General features: G+C 36.7%; 1 protein-coding gene across 6 annotated transcripts in view; it reads right to left on the bottom strand.

Annotated features, from left to right (window-relative positions):
* METTL25 (methyltransferase like 25) overlaps nt 1-20,337 on the bottom strand; it is a 45,433-nt gene that overhangs the window by 14,323 nt on the left and 10,773 nt on the right. For 5 of the 6 annotated variants that reach the window (XR_014847922.1, XR_014847921.1, XM_085045922.1 and 2 more), the window contains exons 4-7: nt 14,978-15,607; nt 12,573-12,717; nt 3,258-3,352; nt 773-802 (exon numbers count right to left, since the gene is read on the bottom strand). Coding sequence is in view for 4 of the 6 variants with exons in the window: in XM_085045922.1 (XP_084902048.1) it covers nt 773-802; nt 3,258-3,352; nt 12,573-12,717; nt 14,978-15,607 (900 nt within the window). In the remaining 2 variants the exon portion in view is untranslated. The remainder of the gene's footprint in view (nt 1-772; nt 803-3,257; nt 3,353-12,572; nt 12,718-14,977; nt 15,608-20,337) is intronic. The other variant, XM_085045930.1, reaches the window with a different exon arrangement.

The raw sequence follows: 20,337 nt of genomic DNA, 5'->3' as shown, positions 1-20,337 counted from the left end.
GACAAAAGGAGCAATTCCCTAGCTGATTAATCTGTTTTCAGACCGTAGTCTGAACCATACAGAAAGTACTATGCTAAATATATATACATATATATATCCTGAAGATTTCATGTATTTGTCTATGGAAAATCTGTTTGCATAAAAACAGTCAATGATTGCCAATTAAAAATTCACAGAAAAAGACTAGTGGGCTCAGTGGGCTTACTGAATATGGAAAGAAGTCTCTCAGCTTTGCCTTTTAAATACTTGCACAGTTGGTGTCCACCATGCCTTAAGGACAACTTGCACAACAATAGTTCAAAATATTCACAGGGAAAAAATATAGAGGGATTAAAAATGAGAATCATGATGTTTCTAACAGGTTCAAGATTTTGTCATAACAATGTCTATTTCTACATTAGTTGATAAAACACTGGGATAGAGTGATCCAAGCCAGGGATATCAGAAGGACATTTGAACTGAATTTATGTATTAGCTGAAAGATAGCAAAGGAAGTTAGGAAGGGTAGTTTAATGCCTTAAATTTTAGGCTGTGCTTTTTTTTTCCTCAGACTCTTAATTGTCAAAAGAAAACAGATTCACTAAGCAAAACCACAGCAGTAAAAATGTGATTTCATGATGACACATGTTATCTGTCAGGATATGACATAGTGTAGGCCAGTATTTCAGATTCCAGATATGCAGAAGTTCAATAAAAGGCCATGGATTAAGAATGTTCAAGGGGGGAAAACACATTTTATCTTAGAATGGCTAAAACAAACAATATTACTTACCATTTGGCCAACTGCAACTCGCTCCAAAGCCTTTAAGAGTCAAGGAATTAAATTGCTGATATGTTTATTCTTTATCATAACATTTTATAAACACATTGTATAAAAGTCAGAGGAGATGACATTTTAAAAGATTAATGGTGTGACATAACATGAGCTTGCACACTTTAAAGTGTTAATACCTTTAGGCACTCATAAGCAGCTACTCCTGTTATTTTGGTTTCTTTATAGGAGAAGCAATGACATCCAACTGGGTAGAAATAGATACTTGGAAAATTTGCTTGTTTTTCTTTGTACTGTATAAGAATTTTAGATGATTACTTTCTGTGAAAGTGCTAAAGACAAATGCATTTTTCTTGAATCTGTTCCTACTGAAATACAAATAATTCACTTTGCATATTTAACTATTTAAAAGTAAATACTAGTTCAATGTACAATATTAGTTTTAATCACTAGTACTCAGATAAACTGAACTGCTGATACAGAGTCAAATAAAATAACTTCAGAGAGACTGCTGTTTAAAGTACTGTGTATTATTTTTCACCAGACTCTTCATATTATAAATGCTGATGTAGGCATGAGACTGCTTGAGTTTTATGATCCATAGTGACAAAGAATAACAAATAAGCATGGAATATTCTTTCACAGTTGAAAAGATAGTGTGCCTATAAAAATTTCAACAGAGTTTTAAAGATCAGAGTAGAAATGAAAAAAACCTCAGTATCTGGTTATCTGATTATCTGATACTACATCAAATTAGGTAGCAAACCAAAAATGCCTTGCCACTTATGGATCATTGTCACCTTTAGTCCCCAAACTTCACTACAGTAAACAAGACTCCTTGTTACACAATCATCCACTCCTCCTTCTTGTAACAGAACCAATCTTGTATTTCAAACTGTCCACGTAGTTGCAGTTCCTCCATTCATGGCTTTGGCCAATTATCAGGATTGCCTTTTGCTGTGTAAGCTCTCATAGCAGCATCTATCTGCTGCTGCTGAGGAGATGGACATGGGTTCTAACATGTATTGCAAGGGTCTGAAACCAGAACTCTTGCCCAACACCTTTGGCCCATGGCACTTCAATGAATTTGAATTCTGAGTGTCACTGCTCAGCAGACTTTCTGCTAACCAGCCGTTAGCCCCAGAAATGTGGGTGCTTAGTGGCTCTGCGCTGGTTCCCTTGTACCTCCTACATGGCAAGGAAAATCCTAGTCATGAAAAATGTATATACAGAATTACAAACATAACAGTAGAATTATCTAGTTACACAGGAGAACTGTTCGCCTTTTGTGAATATTCAAAAAAAAAATGTTTTTAATTGCCAAATTTCTGTGATTTCTGAGAAGTCTAAAATAGATATATATGGTATGATCAGTACTCTCTTGGGGGTCATTTGCTTACGTAATTTATCTTCCTACCATTGTTGAAAAACAGCCCAACCTTTTTCTTTCCAAAAGAAATGGAAAAGGAGAGGAAACAGCTAATGTGTCAGCTGAGGAAGGACTGGTATTGTATGACACTGACAAGAAAAAGAGAAAAGGTAAATCCCTTTAGAAAGCACTTTTCTTGTGCTAAGTTTTACAGCTACATCTCTAAAATGAACAATTCTTTTCTTTTACTTTGCCAAGGGTAAAACATTTAAGCCTTATGAATACTAAATAACTGTCCTCCTATATTTTCTCCTGATAGCACTTAATTATCATGGGTAGTTCAAGTTTACATAACCTCAATACATTTGTCTACACTGAATCTTTAGTCTACACTCTTCTCCGTAATGGAGGTACAGAGCCAGCAACAGAGCCTAGCCAGAAACTAATGTGATTCATCTTGATACTATAAATTAATAATTAACAGAGGGAAGGAATAGTGATCTTTTAATTGAAAAAGTGGTCAAAATTTTCAGTACCTTCCTGTTTTTTCAGATTAGACAACAGCTCATTATCCTATCTTGATGAGGCTAAGTCTTTAAAAGTACTTCATCTCTTAGTACAATGTTAAAAAGATATTTCCAGACTCTTAAGCCACATGCATTTTAGAGCTCCTCTAGTTTCTGGAATAGGGAGGTTTGTTCAGGTTTTAAACAGCCAGAACATTCAATATTATGAATCACGAAGGCATTGGGGGAGTTCCTGATTGCAATCCTTCTACAATTACCTTGTTTCCCCCTAAGTCCTTGGCCAAGAACTATTATCCTGAGGGGTTACCTTGTTTAGGTTTCAGCAAAGTTTTGGCCCTTCTGCCCACTCTTAAAATATATTTCTGTCAATACTCATTTTTTCATGCCTTCAGCAAGTATAAAATATATAAAGGTGGAAGGTCAATACTATTTTTTTAGATATAATTCATCATGCTTACAACATTAATGATGCTATTCTGTAGATTCTTGGATTAAAGTCATGGCTTCAGGATTAGAAGCCAAAAACAATGAATCCTGTAACATCTGGACAAAGCTCTCAGTAGGAAAAAGAAAGGAAGGGGAATCATACCAAGCATGCTGACATCCTAGCATTTCGACCACAGCACCAGCCTTTGTCCTTCAAGTACTGACACATGGGAAATCCCCACACTCGGTCCTGGCATTCTGCAATATGGAGGGAAAAAAAGGCACAGCTTTTCCTCTATCTTACAGAATACACAATGGATTGAGCAAAATGAACAGTAGGTAATGTAGCAGAAACACTCAACTGTTCTCATCAGGTTTTTCGCAAAACCTGTGGTGATGCTAAAAAAACCATGTTTTCCTTATAACAGATTATTTTGACTTATGCTGAATTTATGATAATTTCACATTTTCCAAAACAATTTGAAATGAGTGCCCTTTACATAAATCCACTGAAAAAACAGTCAAAGGGACAAGAGAAAAGTTTGCAAATTCTCATGGCAACCTATGCCATGCCACAGATCACGAGATGTAGGCCAGGCAGTCATTCCATGCAGCAGGACTTCAGTACCACTTCACATTGTCTTCTTATTCCACCAAAAACATCTTTTAAACATCACACAGAACAATGTGTATTTGTTTATTTCCTTTCTGGAAGACCATTCTGCTGTGAGGCAGAATGTTTGTTTTCCAGAAAAGAGCAGCTGCAAAGGCTCTTGCTGTTTCTTCAAAACACCAAGAAGCATTTGCATCACAATCTGTGCTCAGTTTATTTCAGTATCTTTTATATTTTGAATAACAACACAATTCTTCACGTTTAACACTAATGCAAATGTGGGGAAACTGAAGTACAGAGATTACTTTATAGACGTTCTTAATATTCAGTTCTAAATGTACACAGACTCTAAATGTTTGGAGTTTTCATTAGCACATTTGTCAGCTGATTTTTTAGAATGGTGAATAAGAATTACTACTCTCTTAAAAAAAACCCACAAATTGGCTGAGATCCTGGCTTTTTAGCACAGGAAGGTGACTGGAGCATATTTCAGAATAAATCATGCAGTGGGGTTAAAAAGAGGGGATAGCAGAAAATTTACCAACAGTCTGAGATATATGCATGTAAATAGAATTAACCTCATAAAAACTAAGCAAAGTAAAAGAAAAAAAACTATAAAGAACACTCCTCCCTTCCTGTGACAGCCTTTGGCTTTCTGGCAGTAGTGCCCAATCTCAGCTGATCACTAGAGAATAACAGCAAGCAGGCAAGAATTTCCTGCAGGCAACCTCTCACTTTGCTCTCCTTTTAGCTCTGAGGAATGCCAGAGGCTCTTAGGGCCTGAATACTGGTTTGAGGACCGTGATTTAAGAACAGGACTTTAATTATGGATCATTTGCAGAGGAAGAAAGAAAATTCTTTAGAAATAAAGATTAAATTTGACGAAAGAGATGGCAATTGATTTCAGCACTAGGAATGTACTAAGAATTTGTAAGTGCCTCATGACAAGCTCTAAAATATTAATTAACTTCAACTCTAATTATGGAGTACATGGAATACATGGGTATTTCTACTGCAGGGATGGCAATAAGAACTTATTAAATATATTTATTTTGCAAAGAAAACAATGATGTGGTTCCTACTGTATGATTCTTAGAAATATGTCTTTCTAATACATATGTTAAAATATTTCAAAGCAAAAATTTTCAAACTGAGTTAGAAAGGCGAAGTCCTTGATCTTTTCAAGCAAATCCCTTCTAATTTATACCCTGTCCTCTAGGCAAACTAATCATTCATTCAAGTTAAAGCTGCTACCCTGTCAGCTACAATCTCAATATCAGTGCACTGTATGCATACATAATTCTGAGGAATTTATGACAACTTTGAAAAAGATTATCAAGCAAAGCACCGTCTTCATTTAAATTATTGACACTGTAAAGTAAGAGAAAAAGAAAGGGAAACTAGTACTTTTAGATAGAAAGAACTTTTTTGTGTATATCAAAAGTTGACCACACATCTACCATATTGCTTTAATTTTTATTTAGTTTTTTACACCTAGTCCTCTCTGAAGCACACTTATAAAAATTTTAGGATTAATATATTGCTATGAAGTTCATGTATTTATAAGCTACAATTAAAAAGACTAGAAATTCTTTTAGTGCCTGCAACTATTTCCAGATATACTTAATATTATATAGCTCACTAAATACCGTATTGTGCTTCTAGCTAACAACACAATGGCTGTTCTAAACTGTATAAATCTCAAAAAATATTCAAGAAACATTTTCGGTACAGGTATTCCATGGAACATTTCACAGTAAGCAGCTCAAGTGTTTAGCAGTGCATGACACAATTACATTGTAATTCAGTATAGAGTAGCCCATTAGACAGAATTCCTTCTATGAACAGTTAAAAAAATGGGGAATTTTAGGTAATCATTTGATGAGCTGAACTGAAGCTATAGGGGTGTTTAATATCAGAATATATTAGTTAAATAGCAAGGACTTTACTTCTGAGCTAACTTCTAAAAAGGACTGAATCACACATTCAATAAAATGCTGCAAATATTGAAACAAAACAGCATTTTTTAACTGACAGGGTACTCAGAAAAAATATATGGCAGTACAAGTAAGATAAACGTAAAATCCTACTTTGTCTCTTTGTATATATTGTCAACTTCATCAAAGTAGCACTAAAAAACAAATAACCTTTTTCAGGTCCTCCATAGCTTCTATCTTCCACAATATTGTAGATTTTCAGTCTACTTCTGTTACTCCAAACAAAATAGATAAACTACTTAACTGCGTTTTTCCTTTATGGGGAAGACTAAATCTTCCTTGGCCATATAATTCTCTGTTCCTTGAATTTGTATTTTTCAAAAAAAGTCCCCTGACTAAGCAGGACTTTGGTGGGGGAAGCAGGGGGCAGTGGTAAAGAAAAATGTTCTCTAATTCCAGGATATACAAACAGTTGTCACCAAAACAACTTCCAAAACCCAAACCTAGAGTATGTTTTAATTACTGTACATTAAAACTCTGGCATTCTCAATTCTGAACTCGTACTTTGTACACAATGAAAAAAATATAAATGTAAGATGGTTCCAGATTTTAATATATTCTTGCTACATTTATTAATGAAAAATACCTTAATAACTTCTATAGGTAACACTTTCATTTAACATCTGTAAAACTTACCTAGTTAATATTTTTTCAGGTTTCATATTTTTTTCAGAATCAAATTTTATAGGAAACATATGGGGTTTAGTGACTAGTTAGCTGTGTCACAGATTCATGGAAATGTTCCCTATGCAGCAATATCTAAAGATGCCTTGGGAAGGAAATTAAGCTTTTTGATCTGTTGCTTGGAAGTGTTTTCCTGTGTTGCCATGGTATCAGTGGTAGCTATTTTAAGACATTGGCTCTGGAATATCTTTGAAAATATACCTAGGCAACACATAAATCATGTGTACTCTAATACCCTGAAACAGTGAGTAATCTTTCATATTACAGTGGAATGGAGTGATATGAAGCCATTACATTTGTGTAAAGAATCCTTTAGAAAATTTAGTTTCAAGCTTTTGTCCTCTGAATCCACTTTACTCAAGGCTTTTCCAGGTTTTAAAATCTCATAGAATTCTTCATGTGAATTTTGACTATCCTTTGCAACCCTTTTGGTTCCCTTAATTATGTTCAATAGCTTTTAATAGTCAACGTTTATTCTGCAAAAGCTTTGCTGATTTCTTCCAGAATGCCTTATTGAGAAGCTACTTTCCATAGCTTCCTGGAGAGCTCTAAAACTCCTCTGACCAGCAGTGACCTGACTTTGGAAATCCTTACAAAATCTGGAGTTTATGATTTGTAGTACTCAAGCCAACCTCAAAATGAGCTTCTATCAGACAGCTATCACTGAAAGTATCTATACAACTCCACCTATGTGTTATTTCAAGTGGCAGAATCACAGAATATGCTGAGTTGGAAGGGCCCCAAAAGATCATCAAGATCACCTCTTAGCCTTGCACAGGACATCACCAAGAATCACACCACGTGCCCTAGAGCATTGTCCAAACACTCCTTGAACTCTGTCAGGCTTGATGCTGTGACCACTTCCCTGGCGAGCCTTTTCCAGTGCCCAACCACCCTCTGGGTGAGGAATCTTCTCCTGATTTCCAACCTAAACCTCCCTGACACAATGTCAGGCCATTGCTTCAGGTCCTGTCATTGTCACCACAGAGAAAAGATCAGTGCCTGCCACTCCTCTTCCCCTCATGAGGAAGTTCTAAGTGCAATGAGGTCTGTCCTCAGTCTCCTCCAGGATGCACTGACCAAGTGACCTCAGCTGCTGCTCATATGGCTTCTCCTCAAGACCCACCACCATCTTCATCGCCCTTATTCTACAAATACTTGCACATAATAACTATTCAGATCCTGATTTAGCCCACCATTTGTTACAATCTAATCTTAGCCAGTGGTTATTTTCCTAATGCTTACTTTTTTATTTTTCATTCTGATAATTGTGTGGTATTGGACAACGAATAATTTTATCTCCCTTCTTGGTCTTTCTTCTCTCTTTTTTTCTGGCTTTTCTCCTACTAACCACTAGGTATGCATCACCCATGTGGACAAACTGAACTGAGGAAAAGTCCCATGAGGACAGCACTTAAGCCATGGGGCAGTGTAAGGACAGCAACATTCATGTGTTTTTTCCTCAAAACAGAGGATATACTATTGAAGAATTTCACTGGTTTCTAGACTGGTACTGATGTGTTTGGTGGTATGGAGGATGGAAAGAACAGAATCAGAATATAGAAACCCAAATTCCTTTTCAAGGGAAGTAAAATATTTTTTAAAATACCTTAAATTTGCAGTTCCTGTCTGTTAAGGGATAATCCAGCTGGAAAGTTGCCTCAAAAATGCATTAGCTGAATGTAAGATAAACCAGCTCCCAGAAATCTTACAAATATCTCCTGAACAAAAGTACAGAGTTTGTTTTAACCTAAAAATCATTAGCGAACTGATTTTTTTTCCGGAAAAACTGACATAATGGCTCACTATGTAAATAGGTATATGTAAAATGTCCCTAATAAATAGTAAAATCTTTTCTACTCTGATGTAATTGACTATCCAGTGCAGCAACAGGGAACAAAACACCCAAAGGAATCAATTATACTAATGGCTACGGATATTTTATCCATACAAGAATCTCTACATAAACAGACAATTCTCCTTAGAGAGAGCCAAAGTAAAACTACTTAGAATTTTCCAAGAGCTGTCATATTATTCCTTATTAACTGAAACTTAGAATTTTGTACTGCTTATAACAGCAGTGAAATTTAAAGACAGGTGTTAAAAGACATTGGCTTCAACTTTTTTAAATTGGGCTGAAATTTGACATTACACAGCACCTCTTGGTTGTTTCAGCTACTAATAAATCAAAGCAAAGCCTTTCATGATCTTAACAGTTCAAAATTATTCCCAGCATATTGGAAATATGGTCCCATTACAAAAATTTCCAGATGAATTCAGCTTGTTTATAGACACATAGAAGGACACTGTATACTGATTGCATTATTATTCAGGATTATAACTGCTGACACCTACTTTCATCAGAAATGCTCCCAAAGTATTCACAGCAGGTCCAATGGCAAACTGAATCATGCAATCTTGCAATATCTGTACTATTTTTAGGGTATGTGGGAAATGTAATACATTATTCCCCGAAGTCATTTCAGAAACAACCCCCCCCAAACTTGTGATAACCAAGGTAATTCAGTAGCCCAAAAAAACTACTATAGTAACATTTTGTTGATATTTTGTCAGCTAAACACCTCAGACTTACAAACACTATGCTAGGCATCATAACAGGTAATTTTTGTTCTTATGAATATCAGTTAATTCCAGTTAATATGAAGTGAAAAAGCCATTTTTCACTGGCCTCAAAAAAGACTTGATATTAAACGGATGTTGATATTAAATCTTAAGTGCCAAAGAACATACTAGCCCAGCCACACTTCTGGCAACCAGAAGTCTACTGTAGCTCCTCTGTGAGCTAGCTCATCTGCTTCAACCATGCTTGTGAGAACAACCCTCTGAGTTTACATTAAAGAAACAGCAAAGATGGAAAATGTGCTACCCTGGGGGCAAGAGCTTTGAGGTGGACTTGCCAAAACCTTGACTTTAACGGTGTGCACCTCAAGGGAAAAAAAAAAAGCTTTTAAAGAGGACAAATGACATTTTTTAAAACAGATTTTTAAAAACTTTGAGGCTACTGAGTCCAGGTAAAATAACTACAGAATGCTTTTATAACAGAACTTCCCACTGTGTCCTTGCAGGCAAGCTCTTGCTTACTGGACTGATTTCAAATGAAGAAATCATTTCCTGTGTTGCAGCAAATTCTGCCCAATTCTCTTTGCTTCTTAGGAAGATCTATCCATCACTGCAGAGATGTAGCTCTAAACCTGCTTCCCAAACTAGTCTCTCCACATAAAGCTTCTCCATGTCTCTGCAATCTCTGATTGATGCCAGTAGCTTTCCTGAGCTAAGTGTTAGAGCCTGGGCAAGCGAGGGATTACCTACAGCAGAGATCACATTGGCTCCAGTACCCCACAAGCAAACTGGAAATACACAACTGTACGTGGCCAGATGGGATGTGTTTCAGGATGTGACAACTGACTGGAGTCACATGAAGACCATACTGTGTCATCTTTGACAGGTCATATCTGTCAAGGGAAGTTCCTGACGACAGGAATAAGGCAAACACCACACTCACCTTCACCTCAATATGCTCAGTTAGTCTCAACAAGTTTATGGAGCAATTTTTTCTGGAAACCATGCCCAGGCCACAAAGAACAAGAAGGAGGTTGAGAACAGCTGGCAGGAATGCATCAGGCACTGACAAACTTCTGCCTTCTGTGATGCAGTGACTGGCTCCATGGACTAGGGGACAGCAGAGTCATAGTTTACCTTGATTTTACAAAGTCTTTCAGCAAGGTTTCCTTAGTAATTTAAAGACAAAATGAAAAGGTATTACTCAGACAGGTGGACTCTGAAACAGGTAGAAAATTGACAGTAATCTGAATCTTGACAGTGAAGCCTGCAGATTAAGGGATGTGATTATCTCCCCGATTTAGCACTTGTGAGAGTATCTGGAGTACTTCTTTGGGTTCTTCAGCCCACCACACTGACTGAAACAAATTTATTAGTGGCAAGAGGACTAAAGGGCTGCAGAAAAGGTCAAGAAGGGATCTAGCTGCTGCTTTCAACTACCTGAAGGAATGGAAACAAAAAAGACTAAGCTGGACTATTCTCAGCAGTGTAAAATGAGAAAGACAGTAGATAATGCACACTAGCTGCAAATTCTGAATAGATAGGAGGAAAACTTCATGGTGAGGACAAACATTGAATTGGGCTGCTGAATCGTTGCCCTTGGAGATATTCAAAACATGAATGGACAAGGCCCTGAACAACATGATCTAAGCTGGCCCTGCCTTGTGCCATGATGTGCTTCAGATGACCTCCAGAAGCTACTTGCTAGTTAAATGCTATGACTTGGTCCATTTTGGAAGCAGTATTAAAATTCACTTGCTTCTGACATCTGCAAGGGGAATTAATTTACTGCTTGTACCAGTGAATTGTTGGAGCAATATAATCTGATTAGTTACAGAGTTCTTTACCATCTTCTAGAATGCTTTGTCAGTTTGAAGTCCATGCACAGGAAGTGCAGATACAAGATACAGTCCTAATTCTTTCTCATTTTCCCTCTGAACAAATCTTAGATACTGTCAGTCCTTGTTCTCTTAGCCCTCCACTGCACATTTAAGAACAAGCCATACAGTAGATGACTTGGTAGGGGAATACAACAGCATTATATATTTTAGAATATGCACCCTCATAGTAACAGTAAAAAAATAATAATTTTTTGAGCATTACTGGGACAATCTATGTGTTCTTTCCCAAGAAAAGAATACTGTAATTTCCTTTTCTTCTGTCCAAATGTTCTTCTTTGAGAATAATTTTTATCCTTCAAGTAGACAAAAATCAAACAGCTAGAAATTCCAACATGCAATTTGACTTCATTTCCATACAGCTATGAAGTGCAGTATCTCTTATTACTGTGCATGTGTATCTGTTTGTTTGAACTTTGAAAACCTTTTTTGAAAACTTTTTTTTGATCACACCTAATTCGTTAGTGGTGTCTGACTTTATGCACTGAGTTTATGTCTGGAAAAAGTTATCCTATAGCTACAAGAGGAAGTTGTGTCCTCTTTGCAATAATAAGAAACAACCAAATGTTTCAGGCATTCAGACTTAATGACAAGTACCTGAAAAGTTCTTAACTTCTTAAAACCCTGATGTAAAAGTAATTTTATGTTTTTTGTCTAATTGCATTTCTGTAACTTAGAAATTTTGATTGTATTTTCTTTTTCTTTGTTCTTGGAGTGATCTGAAGTGCTTTGAAATTACTAATACACTGAAAAAACTCTTAAAATAGTAGCAGAGCCAATTAAAAGCAGCATGAAAAGCTTATTAAAGCAAGCAAGAGCTAGCACGTGTCATGGTCAGTCTGGAGCTGTGCCATAGCTGCCTAAGCAGCTAACTGTTAAAGAGCAATACCTGGGTCCCACCTGCCTTTGTGTCTGCAAAGTTCCCAGAAAGAGCTGAAGCAAACCTTGCATGCCACCCTTCTCTCAGATTCGATTGATATGATGGTCAGGTCCTAGGACTTTGGCAGCTGGTCATTTAGACAGCTCAGCTATGTACCACTTGTCTCAGGAAAGCCAGATGGTTAAATGTTTTTCATTATGCAGAATTTCAAGTAAAAATACGAACTTTCTCTCAAAAATGAAACCCCCCCCAGATTTGTAGAAAAATTTTCCTATATTCTGAATCCCCAAAAAATTTTCAGGTTGTCTCCCCAAGAGAAGCTATTATATATGTACTGTTTGTTCCATGATGGTCTGAATAGGCAATGACCAGCACAGCACCCAGAGGAGTGGTTTTTTTAGTATTACCTTATATTACAGAAACTTAATTCCGCTCATTGTTGTATATGTACAATTCAACATAATTGGATGTTGCATGCAGACAGCCAAGGACAAAATCTGGTACAAAATATTTCAAAAGAATGGCAGCATACTGAACTAAAAGAGCCTATACATTTATAAGTGAATTAATGGAATAAAACCAGCTGTATTCATAACCACATAAAAAGATTATGCAATAATGTCCCTAATCTCAGTAAGAATATTAGGAATACTGGCATAACAGAAAAGCAACAAGGCATCTGGGAGTGAACAACCCATATAATGTAATTAAAACCAGTATTAAATAAGCCATTGGAAGGAAACAAACACAAGGAAGTTATTAATTAAAAGATATAATACTCTCAATATGCAAACTGGCAGGCACAAGTTAAGCACAGAAGAATTACCTTCTTGGTTTTCAAACTGTTCTGACAACAGATGGTAGCAGCAGCCCACACTGCAAATGGCTTTGATTTCAGGCTTGGCAGTAAAAATTCGTAGTGTATTTGCAGCCAGATCTCCACACGTATGCAGACCCACCATCATACAGTCCTAAGAAGAAAAAGAAAAAAAAGGCAACAATAAATCATCTCTTTCCTCAACTGGAAGAGCACAAATAATAACAAACGCCAAAACCCAAACATGATGCAGATAGTGAGCTGTAAGGCAGAAATATCCAACTCCATGAGAATTCCCACTGGTCTGTTCTAGAATTTTTCAATCCTAATCAAAGGTCTTCAGTGTTAAGAAAATATGGTGAAAACCAGCCATGAAGCAGAAGTTCAAGACTACGAGCAACAGCAGCATGGAAGGGAACATCTACATGTTTACTGGACACAGGCCATTTTCTCTGTCCTTCCTAGGTTTACTTTTCTTATTATTAGTATCACTGCTACTTCCTTTTCTTACTAAAGATTTCTTGCTGTAAATCTGGCTTGACCTATGTATGGCATTGCTGCTAGTTTAAGTTGCTGAAATCAAAACAATTTCCTAAATACAGGTGCAAGCTGAAGAGCAGGCTTTGTTATTTCCCAAACAGCAGTACTGCCAGTTTCGCAGTATGCCCGCTACTATTCAACAACAAAGGGGCATTTTCCTTCACAGCACAAAGTAAGAACTTTAGTTTCAGATGGTCTGTTCTTCTGTCTATTCTATTTCCTACTTTCATTTTTTGTCAACTTCCCTTTCCCTCCATTTCTCCATTAAAATTCTCTCACTTGTCACCATTTGTAACCAGATATTTCCCCTCTGACATTATTAGCTGTGATCCACATGACAAACACGGTGTTGCTTTGAATTCCAGACATATTTATTAATCACAGAATAAAAAAGTCATGGAATTGTTTGGGTTGGAAAGGACCTCAAAGATCATCCTGTTCCAAACCCCCCTGCCCCACTAGACGAGGTTGGATGCCCCATCCATCCAACCTGCCCTTGAACACTTCCAGGGATGGGACATCCAAAACTTCTTTGGGCAATTTGTTCCAATGTCTCATCACCTCCACAGTAAAGAATTTATTTTTAATAACTATCTAATCTAAATCTACCCTCTTTCATCTTAAAGCCATTCGCCCTTGTCCTATCATTACATGCTCTTTTAAAAATTCTCTCTCCAGAGTTCTTGTAAGGTCCTGTTTAGGTACTGGAAGGTGCTGTAAAGTCTCCCCAAAGCCTTCACCTCTCCAGGTTATCAACAAGAAATTAGGCCAGAGTCATTCAATTGGGATACCTTTCTATAATAATTCAGAGTTTATCTGATTTTCTCACCTATCTGTATTACACAGTGCATGCGTGTGCCAAACAGTAAAACCTCTGCTTTCCTCTTTCATCTTCTCTGACAATATTTATTTATATCAAGAAAAGCAGTGATACAGGATTTCTTCCACCTTTAACATCATACAAGTCACACACTAAGAGGACACAAAATCCAGCTGTGCAAATATAAAGGCACATGCTTCATCAACAAACCCTGCTGCTCAGGGTGTCCTCTGCAGACAGACATGAGCTTGCTCCTCATGTTCTCAGATACTCAGCTGCATTTATAGCCCAAGTTATAGGGCCATCAGCACAAACCTATGGTCTTGAATCAGAGATTAATTACACCCTGGAATAAAATAGTTTGGTTACTACTGAACACAGAGAAGTTTTTATCATTCCATAAAAGACTGAATGCATCTACTCAACCATGCAGTTCCTAGACTTGTGTCACCATTACTGGCCAGCTGAACTTAGGCTTGTTTGCGTAGACACAAACCCTGACAGCTAGTAAATTACTAAATGGACTTACAGTAATTCTGTAAAGTCAAAACAAAATTATTCTTTACAAACCCTTCATCTTGAGTACTATACACAATAAAATCTCCTATGCCTCCCTAGTATGATTGAAATTACAAAAATACATAACTTCAAAAATAAGAACTTTCAGGAAAATTGAAACTCCACTGCTTAATACATGCATCTACCTGGTAAATAATAATAAATCCATAATAATTAGATTTTATCTATAATGACAGTTGCAAAATTACTGAATGTGCTAATATGTATGCTGTTAACTCTGACAGCTGATTATTATCTACTTCATAAATTCTAAAGACTTATTCAAAATAATACCAACATATACATTAAAATAGAAAAAAAATCTTTATCTGGTAGACATGCTTCTGCTACCTGGTTAAAAACCATTATTGGGCCAGAATATTTGTTTATACCAGAGATAGCATCCTATGTACACACAGCAAACATGTTCATATCAAAATGGCAATATAAAGACAACGGACGATCTAAATATAGTAAATATTTAGAGTAAAATAACCTCCAGATCTGTTATGATGTCACTGAGTTCTGTTTCTGCAGTGATGCAAGAGGTCAATGGAAAATAGAGGTTCGATTCGCTTGACTTTCTTGCTTTAGTCTTGAGAGATGTCATTTTTCTTTGCCTTTTTTCCTCTTCACAGAGTTCCCCACTGTTATAATGAGATGAAGAAAAGTCTTCTACAGCATCAGCAGGAAGGACATTTAGAATAGCAAGAACCTCTTCAGAAAGTTTGGTCTCATGAGATTGTGTCCCAGTCAATAAATCAGCTTCAGTTTCTGTGCTGGTTTCAGGCGTAGCCATTTCTGTGAAATCACAAGGAACTAAATCTTGGATAATTACTTGGTCCTGATTTTGAAGACTGTTGACGTTATTTGAGAGCCCTCCATTGGTTGTTTTACATTCAATTTCACTTTCCACTGGCCTGTCATTTGCCTTTTCCAAACTCTGGCTTTTCAGGTTTTTTCTTCCTCGACTCTGATATGCTCTCCAGTGTTTCTTCAATTTTCTATTTCTTTCATGAGCACCATTTGTGTTGGAACTTGAGGAGTCAATGCCATAAACTTTTAAGTTATATTGCATGGACAAAAATGAACTCAGGTAGCCTTTTCCAGAACCTATGTCAATCACCTAGATAATGGAGAAAAAAAAGGAAAATTTGCTGTATTAATGAGCAACACGGCACACTTCAAATGCAAAATTATTCCCTAAAAATTTAAGCATGGATTGAATAGCTACCTTAGCAGTATCATCCTTCTCAATGCACTTAGTTCATTTGCTTTGTTGCTCCACCTTCTGACTTTAAGATACAGAAATAAGTCTTAACTCATGTGCTCCAGAAAACAGACACTGCAATGTTTATGCAATGCACATGCCCTGCCTCTTCTCATCAAGATATTCAGTATATTTTTTGACACAGACCTTTCTTCTGCTAAAGAAAATAACCATAAACCACCAGCAACTCCACCTGCCCTTGCTAAAGTGGGTCAGAGTTAGCAAATAAACAGCTCACAGTATTCAGCTTTAGGCACCTAATTCCCATATTGAGGATCCTACTACCACTGGGTATACAGCAAAAAGCATCTTCAGATTCAGTGCCTAATTTAATCCCTTCAGATGTGACCTAAAGATGGGTTATACTGACACCCTTTAATGTCAGAATGCTTGTTTATTATGCTTCCCCATTCTGTGAAAACAACCCATACAGCTTTGTTTAACATGAGGATGCTTTTCTAATAAAACAAAGGTGTTCATAAGCTGCATGTACTTTCCACTGCCCGTTCTGGAGGAAGGAGAGATGGGTGACAGTTTAGTTTGTCTCACAGCTGATACCATGTGCTAGGTCTGTGATTGATGTCACACAGGAAGGAAAACTCCATACAAAGTATTAGCAGAAACAAGAGTAACCTGAGACCTTTCAGTACATAACCACTGAATATAAGCTTTATAACCACGGCATTTAAGTTTTATATAATGTATGTTTTAATATGTAATAAATATATAACATATTTTTGAGAATTGGCAGTGACATTTCTCTAAGAAAAGAAAATTATAATGTTCACTTCTGTCCAAGTATCTACCAAAAATAATATTGACTAGATATAATGACTTCTTTGTAGAAGCTCCTGAAAGTGTTTGATTAAAGAACATCAGTGTTTTGTTCTTGGGCTGTCACACATTCATAAGAAAGCTTACACTGATACTGCTAAATCCAAATTGCAGCATACACCACATTGGTCCATCTTAAACCCAACTGCATAGTATTTTACCAGGTAAGAATTCAATACAGCAATATTCTTACTCAATGAGAAAGAAATATTTATTCCTTATTCTAATAAAAAAGATTTGGGCAGCCATGGAATTACAAAGAAAAATTTGAGCCAACTTCACTAAAGACTATGCAGAACAGCGGAGTGTACATAATATTAGGTAAAAATTGTTTACCCAGGTAGCACACAGCTTTCAATAAATATTGATGTGTATTTGCAACCTAGACATGCAACAACCATAACATTTTTTGAAATAAATCCATACAGGAGTGAATTTAGTTAAATGGAATTTACATAACTTAAGCACTTTTGAAAATGTCATTTATTTGTCACGTTTATCACTAATATTCTCCTCTACTGAGCCCTAGTGAGGCCACATCTGGAGGGCTATGCCCTGTTCTATGCACCTCAGCACAGGAGAGACATGGAGCTCCTGAAGCAAATCAAGCAGAGGGCAACGAAGATCATGAAGGGACTGGAACATCTCTCTTATGAGGAAAGGCTGAGGGAGCTGGGCCTGTTCAGCCTCAAAAGGGGATGACTGAGAGTACAAGTATGTGAAGGGAGAGTGTCAGAGGATGTGTTCAGGCACTTCTTGGTGGTGCCAAGCAACAGGACAGGAGGCAATGGGCAGAAACTGATGCACAGAAAGTTCCACCTGAATATGAGGAAGAACTTCTTTACTGTGCAGGTGACTGAGCACTGGAACAGATTGCCCAGAAAGGTTGTGGAGTCTTCCTTGCAGGAGATATTAAAGAAGAATCTGGATGCAATCCTGTGCCATGTGCTCTGGGATGTCCCTGCTTGAGCAGGGAGGTTGGACCAGATGACCCACTGTGGTCCCTTCCAACCTGACCCATTCTGTGGTTCTGTCATTTGAAAGGAAAGGAAGGTATTGAAGGCATAATTTTACCCACTCTTTGACTTAACAAATATTGTAATTATGTAGAATATGCACACCTCCACTTCAAGTTTTTAATTATTTCAGTAAAAAGCAGCATTTGGACATTAGAGAGGGGTAGTGAATTATTCCTAAGTGTGACCCCTAGTGGCTGTAGAGACTAGCTGCAGCTTGGGGAAAGTCTCGGGTTAAAAAACAGTAAATACATTGTTAAATTAGCACTGGGAGAACAGTTTAAAAATGAAAGGAAAAATTGACTAAAAATAGCAGGCAATGATCTTGTACTAAACAAATAAACTGCATTAAATTATTCCCTGCTTTACCTTCCCCTGATTATATAGGGAAAGGTAATCAGCAATCCACAGCATATCTGTCAAGCATGAACTTTTAAAATGAAATTTCTATGATATAATAAACTCTAAAGGTCTTGTCCACAGTGAGCTGGGTCCTATGTTTAAACACAGTTTCTGGCACAGCACAATCAAGCATTCCAACATCTCCCAGCACCAAATCACAAATGTAATGGATGCTGAATGCAGAATTATATCATCCTTACATTACACACTGCAAGTCTTGCTGCACATGCTGCAATTTCCAAGGAAAACTTTGACAATACTCTAAATAAAACAAATGTGCACTTAAGCAAAGAGGAATCAACACTGGCTTCTTTTCAGAGTTTAATCAAGAACTTTAAAAAATCACATTCCACATGTATGATAGGAGCAGTGCTTAAAAGGGGCAGCAAACAACTGAAAAAAGAAGCCCTTTAGTTATTTTGCTTTAATGTTTAAATTCAAATCATTAACCTAGAAGTGATTATACTGCTAATAAAGTTTTTGCTTTTATTCTTATTTTACTGTTTATTATAGTACATTATAAAATACCAACAGAGAGTAATATCCTCGATCACCCGTTAAACAACGTGGGTATGGAGGTGAAATGGAGGGCATTCTTCAAGCTGTCAGTGATCTGTAATATCTGAAAGAAACACCCTGAGGACATGTGCTGTCGTAAAACATGTGCTGTGTTTTCATGGCTCTAGATTTTTTAATTAAATGCCACATATATTTTGTTCTGCAAGAAGGACGGAAAAAAATCAGTAAGGAAAAATTCCTAAAACATTGTAATTGCTACTTTTTTTTACATTTAAAGAAAACAAAAGGAGTTGCTTTTAAAAGACTGAGAAGGAGGCTTTCTTCTTTTTTATTTTCCAAAAGAACAGGAAAGCTCTTTTCATATATTAGGGATTTGTAACTTTGCACAAATAAATATTGTTATAGTGTATGACTAAAATGGAAAAAAGTCAATATAGAGCAGTTGGCATTTCACATTCAGTTATATACTGCAATAATATTTTTCATTAAATGTTATAATTTTTTTTAAAGTAAACAGAAAATAATCCTAAGTATAAAGATACTCCAAGCTATCTGATAAAAGCACGTAATCACTGGATGAAATTGCAGCATATTGACAGATGCATAATAATGATTGGTTTGAGATTTTACTAGTATCCAGCGACATTGAAACTTTGGTTAAGTTATTAAGATGGCTTTACTTTTTTACTTTCTAAGCAGGAGTTGTGCTTTCCATTCATTCCCGAATCTCACAGGAACTATTTAAATCTAAATGAAAATGTTATATGAAACACCACTTTCCAGCAAATGCAGGGACCACTTACTACTGCATTGTAAGCAAACTATACTCTCCTACAGCTTTTTCAGTACATGAAAGTCTTCAACACTTGAACAACTAATACTTGCCTGAAATGAAAGGTAAGCAAGGCAAAAAACATGCTCATGACAGAATAAAAGACTTTCACAAACGTGCTGTCAGTGTATTTCTGTTCTCCACAGAGCACACCCACTTTAGGGCTGTGGAGGGCACCCACGCTTGTCACCATGGCTGGCTCTTAAAGGGATGTGGAGAGATCACCTTCCATTGCTGTAAGCAATTGCAGATGCTCACAAACTGATTATGTCCCATCCAGTAATATTTGGCCTTAATTAAAGCTCTCTATTTACTAGACAATCCCAGTCATAAGAACACTGCCTAAAACTTTGTCCTCGCCAGCTGTTTCTCACAAAACAGATGGTCATGATTGGGAATTTTGATCTCTGTTTTCCAAAGATGCCACAGGCCTGACCCAAACCTATCAAGAGCACTGCATCACTTACTTATCTAAATTAAACTCCATCTGAGCCAAATAACCTCCTAACCAAAGTTCAGCTTCAGCAAGTAAAAGCTGAATCCAAGTTTTGAGGCCTTCCTTACAGTGGTAGCAACAACAATTTGGGATGCTGCAGGTACATTAATTTTAAACTGTACTCATACATTTTTACTTACAAAAACGAACGCTCAGAGAAAATATTCTCATCATAAAATCTATGCAGATACCTTATTAATTTTTGGTTTTAAACAAATATAGTTTGATCTCCACAAATCTTTGTGGGAATGAATATTAGCCTTGAGTAAACAAGTCTCCATTTACAGTTACAGCCCGTTCCAAAAAAAGCAAGAGCAGCTCAAATGTAACAGAATCAAATGTAGTGTTGAGAGCCACTAGTCACCTTTAGTTTAAAGCAAGGATGAAGCTACACTGGCCAGTTACCAGCATTAGAGAGATTAAAATGAATAAACAAACTCAGCTCACCCAGATACTGAAAAATTTAGCCTTACTGTGCACAACACAG

This window comes from Lichenostomus cassidix, chromosome 1Aa (assembly GCF_008360975.1).
Source record: "Lichenostomus cassidix isolate B80296 chromosome 1Aa, HeHo_3.0, whole genome shotgun sequence".
In the NCBI taxonomy this organism is placed as follows: domain Eukaryota; kingdom Metazoa; phylum Chordata; class Aves; order Passeriformes; family Meliphagidae; genus Lichenostomus; species Lichenostomus cassidix.
The sequence above is the reverse complement of the archived record's forward strand: the minus strand, read 5'-3'. Positions and strand labels throughout refer to the sequence as shown.